The sequence below is a fragment of the Capsaspora owczarzaki genome (assembly GCF_000151315.2).
Source record: "Capsaspora owczarzaki ATCC 30864 unplaced genomic scaffold supercont2.8, whole genome shotgun sequence".
Lineage (NCBI taxonomy): Eukaryota > Filasterea > Ministeriida > Capsasporidae > Capsaspora > Capsaspora owczarzaki.
Genome location: NW_011887299.1, coordinates 43730 through 50137, shown reverse-complemented (window position 1 = coordinate 50137; position 6408 = coordinate 43730). Strand labels below are relative to the sequence as shown.

The 6408-nt window shown below is 51.5% G+C and overlaps 2 protein-coding genes across 2 annotated transcripts in view; both read right to left on the bottom strand.

The window, feature by feature from the left end:
* Positions 1-985: 985 nt before the first annotated feature.
* CAOG_08846 (hypothetical protein) lies at positions 986-4997 on the bottom strand (the record flags this gene model as incomplete). Its single annotated transcript, XM_011272198.1, has 10 exons — positions 986-1279; positions 1381-1533; positions 1618-1993; positions 2100-2362; positions 2529-2659; positions 2761-3031; positions 3138-4043; positions 4118-4222; positions 4559-4702; positions 4977-4997. The coding sequence occupies 10 exons, from the start codon at positions 4995-4997 to the stop codon at positions 986-988; spliced, it is 2664 nt and encodes an 887-aa protein (XP_011270500.1).
* Positions 4998-5644: 647 nt separating this feature from the next.
* CAOG_08845 (hypothetical protein) overlaps positions 5645-6408 on the bottom strand; it is a gene marked incomplete at both ends in the record, with an annotated part of 2630 nt that continues 1866 nt past the window's right edge. The window contains one exon of the mRNA XM_011272197.1: positions 5645-6211. Coding sequence (XP_011270499.1) covers positions 5645-6211 — 567 coding nt within the window. The remainder of the gene's footprint in view (positions 6212-6408) is intronic.

The following is a 6408-nucleotide window of genomic DNA, read 5'->3' as shown; positions in this document are numbered from 1 at the left end:
ATAACATAAGTCGAGCCGCCAGTTGACTGCTGGCAAACCTAGCAATCCAGGGATTGTAACAAAGGCAAATATCAACAATGAAAGATGAGCCAAGCGGCTCAGGACAGCAACCACCGTCCTCATCTCGCCTTGCCTCTCCTCTCCCCTCCTTGCCTCTTCCCCTCCTCTCTCTCGTCGACTTACAAGATCAGTTGAACGGCAAGTTCCAATTTGAGTCCCAAGGCCAGGACAGAAGTTGTAGAGATAGTTGTATCCATCGGGTCCACCAGTGGAGTTGACGCCGGGAATCGACCAAGGCTGGTCGCGGTGAAACGCGGACACGGTGAACGAAGCGCCAGCGCTATGGAGTCACCATCAAATGCAGGTGAGGTGGGTCGGATGAGGTGTGTCTCAGTTGCGTTGGGCGGAAGGGCCAGCAGTGACCCATATGTATCGAAGAAATTATGCCCAGAAGCGACTCCCGCCTTTCCGCTGCTCTCTTCGCAACGCATCGTGTACATACTATGTGGTATACGTGCATGTAGTAGAATCCCAGGTGCCAGCGACCGAGCGGGTCAGAGCCAGGACCACAACAGCGACGAAAAGCTTCCTGGCAAACAAAAAAAAAAAAAAAAAACATTGAGAAAACCACAACAATTGAGAAACAAAACAAATACAAAACAACAATCTTTGCTGAAACTGACATTGGAGATAATAAGACAAAAAAATGAAAAACAAATGAAGAGTGAGGCGACGATGTGTTCCAAAACTCAAACTAGAAAGTGCAGTTTTTGATTCCCAGAAATGAGCGAAGCGAAATTTCGATCCAGTTTGCGATTAAATTTGAAAGCGATTTGGCCTATGTTTTTTTTTTTTTTTTTAAACTCAAGCACAGCATCGAAATGGATGGATTTCTAAAGTCATTTCAAAAATTACAAGATACCAAACATTCATCTCCAGCATCAGAATCTTCGCTTGGTACACAAACCATTCACGTAGGCGTTGCCTACACTTCAACAGTCTTCGGAGGTGCAATGGAAACGGCGGTGGGCTCAGACGGGGGCGCAGCACTTCGCTCGGCCGTCAGGGTGCCTGCACTCGAGCTGGGCGAAACACCTGTCGACGAGGCAGAAACGCTTGGATGCGAGCGTCGGGCTGCGAGAATGGCAGCCTGCTTGGCGAGTTCGGCATCCAGTCGCTCCCGAAGCGGGGGTAGGATGCGCTTGATCCAAGGCGCAAGATGATCGTCCATCATCTCCACAGTTCCGACGTGACTTCCTCCTTCAATCTGTTCGACAACCTAAGTGCAGAGTACATACAAGTGTGACTGAGCACTTTCTGCAAGAAACAGGCAACAGCCCAAAAGCAATCCAACTCGCTTGCATCGCTCGCCACAAGTACCTTATTCTTCGATGGACAGTAGTCGGCACAAGCAAGAACCTCTTGCGCAGGGAAGATTTCGTCCTCGGAGCCCGCCCACAGCGCAAACGGAACAGAGATGGATTCAAACACGGCCTTTGTATCATTGACCATAACTGCGGTCATCATGTTGACCTACACACCACAGAGTGAGTCCCCCAAAACTGAAACTACAGCAGCAGCAGCAGCAGCAGCAACAGAATGCTCAAACCCCCTTACTGAAATGTGCGCGGGAATATTGAGACCTCCCACGTCGTTCTGGGCTATAAAGTTGGAGAGATTCAGCGCAGTCCAGTGTCCAGCCAGCCGACCGCCTGTCATTGCGTTCAGCGTCAGTTGAAAGTGGTCCTTCCTGGTCATGTTGCGCTTGTGTTTGCGCATCAACTCGCGCAGGAAGGGATTGATCAAGAAGACTGCGTCCGCCGGCTCGCTTGATTTCCAGTGAAGGTAATTGAGAAGCTTGGCACCGCCGTTGCTGTGCCCTCCGACAACCAGCGGAAGCGCAGGGTAATTCCAGCGAAGATGCCGAACCATGCTTCGAATGTCACGCCAAAGCGCTTCTTTCGAGGGAGCGTCTCCGCTAGAGTCGAGACTCCTGCGAATAGACCAACATGCAAGGGAGAGATCATTTTAAATGTGAAAATTGGGCGAAACAAGAAAGAATAGACCAGAACAAGCCCAGAAAAGCACGAATGACTTACGCAGGACCATGACCTCGCTCGTAAAGCACAAAGACGTTGAAGGGACTGCCTTTGGAGAGTCGAGAAGCGAGATCCAAGCACCAGGCACTGCCAAAGCCGAATGTGGCGATGAATAACACGTTTGCGATCGGTTCAGACGAAGGTTTGAAAAGCCGGTACGCCAGCTTGATGCCATCTCGCGCTTCCAAGAAACTGGTCGAGTCTGCTTGCTCGAGCTTGAGCGCCTTGGCAACTTGCGTTTCAAAGTCGGCGTAATTCACAAACTGCGAGTCCAATCGAAAAGCAAAACGAAAAAAAAAACCACACACACACCACACACACACACACACACACACACACACACAATGAAAGAAGCACAAAATGGGTTAGGTGTGTGCTTGCTGTGACTCAAAGACACAACTCGATGAAACAAGCATGTCCCTGCCCCACCTTGCCGGCTCGCTGATGTGCAGGCAGGTCGGTCGGATAGTCCCGATGCTCGCCTTGATCAAGCTCTTCGTCGTTGTCGGTGGTGGTATCAAGGGCACGAGGGGCTGTTGGATGCTCAAACATGCGCTCCTCTGTGACAAGAACGAGCATCAAGAGCATGAGGAAAAAGCGCATGAGCAAAAGCAAAACCGCTCAGACAAAACAACAAAGGGCAAGGTCGCTGAAAACTCACGCAATTCAATCAACTTGATATAGGGGATGACTTGCAGGTCATCTCGCTTCATCAAGCCGTAAAAGAGGGATTGCTTCCAGATGTGAGAGCGCACGAAAAGTACGTCTGCCGTTTGCAGAGGTTTGGGCGCGAGGCGTGACTGCTCGTTGGACGACGGCCGCAACTTGCCACACCTTGCGCGGCAGTACGAACAGAGGGGTGGGATTGGTGCACATGTGGCAATAAATCGCAGACGCAGGCGGGCCAGCACACGACCGCCTCCTTCGACAAGCTGTCCACAAGACAATGAGCAATGAGCAATGAGCAAGACAAAAAAAAAAGGAAAAAGAGTTTGCAAAAAATGAAGCGAAACAAATGGCTCCACTCAGATGACGTACATAGAACTGCTGTGAAACGGTCAGACGTCCATCGAGACGATACGCTTTGAAATTCTTCTTGGAGAGCAGCAGCGGTGATGAGGCGTGCACGGCAACGAGCTCGCCGCCGTCGTCAACCTCAAGCTCGGTGATGCTCTCTTCATCGCCAAGCTCGGAGGAGGAGGAGTCGGGCAGGGGGCTGGGCATCACATCGTTGGACTCCATGTTGGACAGCTTGCGCGACGATGTGGACGATGCAGTCGAGGCTCGCGAGGACTTGGACGAGTGCCCCAGATGATGGCCGATCGTCGATAAACGATGCTTGACGGCACCAAACACGCTCACCCTGGGCTTGGGCGGGGCGGAGTCGCTGTTCGGGCTCGTTGGTTCTTCACTATCGTCGTCAGCAATGTCCGATCCCGGAGCTTCAAACACCAGGCCCATGACGGCGTTGCTGAGGTGGCATTGCTGGTCCTGGGCTGTATCGTGCATTCGAACCAGCGGCACGTGCTGCTCGTTGAAATTCGGCGACAAGTCATTCGATGTGCTGAGCGACGGTTTCACATCGGCGAGCGAGTTGAAGGTAAAGCTGTGTTCTGTGACTGACGTGCGCCGTGGCGATAATTCGGATGAGCCAACCGTCAGAGGAAGATGTGACGATGAGCTACTGCTTTTGCTGTGCTGGGAAGAGGCCGACAGTCCGGACGGCGGTGTGAGCGAGTTGCTTGCCAACTTGTCAAGCCCCTGCGAGGTCAGCGAGGCGTGCGCCTGGGGCGATCGACTCGCTCGCGCGGACGTCTTGATGTCATGCAGGCTGCGATCTGCGACGATTGGGAACTTCCATTTGAACATGGTTTCAAACAGTCCGTCGTTCTTTTCGCTTGGCCTGAAGTTTCCCAGGTGGATGGCGTGCATGTCCATGTCACCCTGATCATCCAAAGCAAGTCAATTGAGCACTGGAGTGCAAGTGCAGTGCACCCGTTTTCATTTCAGAAAAGTACCTTGGCGAGGTGTGTTTTACTGGTGGCAGTCCGCGGGATAAACCACACATTGTCCAGCGGCTCCTTTGCGCTGAATGCAAGCTTGACGCCGACAATGCCGCCGTCCTAGCACGACGACGACGACATTCGAGAGCGTGAGTTTCGATGAGAACATGTCAAACAAGCGCAAATCCACTGCACGACAAACATCTCGTGAATAAAAGCGAAACAAAGAATGGAAAAGCAGCTTTAACGCTCCTAGAATTTCCTAATTGTCCGTGCTCTGAGAAAACAAAACAAAAAACAAAACACATGCGACACTCAAAAATCTCCGTGTTTTTCTCAGCGACTTTTTTTTTGCAGCGAATTTGCATCGCATTGCAAACAAAAGTGCGACCCAGCGATAGTGATGATGATACTTTGTCACAAATGATGATGATGATGATGACGATACATCCATACCTTGAGCAGGACTTCGTAGCCCTGGCAGGCGCACCGGTCGGTCGGCAAGCGGAAGCCCGCGTCATGGCGAAAGTGCAGCGGAACAGTGTCGATTGGCGTGAGCAGCAGCGAGTGCAGCGCAAACACGCTCTCGTCAGCAAAGCACTGTGGTTGAATGTCATGATATTCAACGAACGAGGGACAAGGACAAGTGAGTCGCAGTGGAGTCGCAGTGGAGTCGAGTGGAGTGGAGTGGAGTAGAGTGGAATTGAAGGGTCGATTCTCATGCATTCTCATGCATTCGACCCCCCCCCTCCCCCACCGCCTTCCCCTTCCCCCAAAAGTCAAAAGTGAGTGAGTGAATGGAGAGGGTGCCGCTGTGCGTTGCCCGTCGTTGGAACGCGGGTGTTGGGGAATGAGCGCGGCGGCAGCCACTCACCTTGAACTGCTGCTCAGACATTGTGAAGGACGACTGAATTGAAAGCGCAACAACCTCAAGGTCAGGTCGATTAACAGACCCATTGCTCAACATGGCAATGATAGTAATAGTAGAGCTGGAACGACTTCACCGGAGTACCAAAACGCTCAGCGATTCAGCAAAAGGCTTCCCCCATTCATACAGTGTTCGGCAATGGTGATGGAACACTTGTGCGGACCAATCGAACTTTGTGCGTTTGGCGATTGAACAGAATTGATTTGAACAAACGTAAAATGAACAATTCTGACCGAACAAACGCGGGAGTGAACATAGTCGTACTGAACGTTGCTGCAATTCGAAGTGAACGACCTGCCCATGGCAATCGAACCAAGTGAATCGAACAATGTTCTGCAATGACTGGACAAGCTTCTCCAGGGCACCGAACATGCCAGATTGAACAGTCATGCAATCTCAAAGGAGTGGTTTATCGCAGCTTCCCGGCATCTCCAAGCATGGTGGACATGACAAAAAGATCATATTTACAAAAGCACGCAAAAGCAAAACACAGAATTTTTTTATTCTCGCTTGGGTTTTGGTTTTTTTTTTTTTTTTTTGGTTTTTTTTTTTTTTACTGCAGTCATCATCACCTCGCTGGAAAGCTCGGTTGGAAGAGCATCAAGCTAGTGTATTTAATCCTTGATATCTTCGAGCTGCGCACAAGGGAAGGCATACTTGCTGACATGGACAATGGAGCGGCTGCAATTTTGCGCCGACACTTGGCGAACAGCATCTTCAATGCGGCGATGGACTTTCTCGCCTTTTTTCAGAGGAGTGCGCTTGAAGCAAGATTTAATCTTGCCAAAAACATATTCAATCGGGTTGAGGAATGACGAGTACGGCGGAAGATACAGCAGACGGTAGTTCCTACGCCAAAAGTAGTTGCGCAGGCTGGCTGTTTTGTGGAAGCTCGCATTGTCCATCACAATCCACGCCTTGTACGTTCTGCCATCTCGCGGGAAAGAGCGGCCGTACTTCTCTTCCGATGCGATCAGCAAATCTGCGTTGTCGTTGCCTTCCTCCGCCTCGTCTTGAAAGCATTCGGCCTGGGAAGGGTGATAAGCTTCCTCATCGTCGTCATCATCATCATCGTCGTCGTCGTCGGCATCGTTCGTCCATAGGGCTTCAACAGCGGGAGGGTAGGTGTAGGTGGATGTGCGTCTGGGTGCTGCAGCGCGGGCTGAAGTTTGGGATGACGGCTGCACAAGTTGTTGGAGACGACGCGTCCGCATTGGATGTCGCAGGGAAGAGGTGCCTGTGGAGGATGCTGGGTGACTTGCTGCTGCTGCTGCTGCTGCTGCGGAAGACCACTGCCCAACGTCGTCGGCAGAGTTGTCCTCATCCTGGATGTCGTCTGTAAAAAGCTGTTGAGCGATGGTGCCCTCGCGGTAGCCGA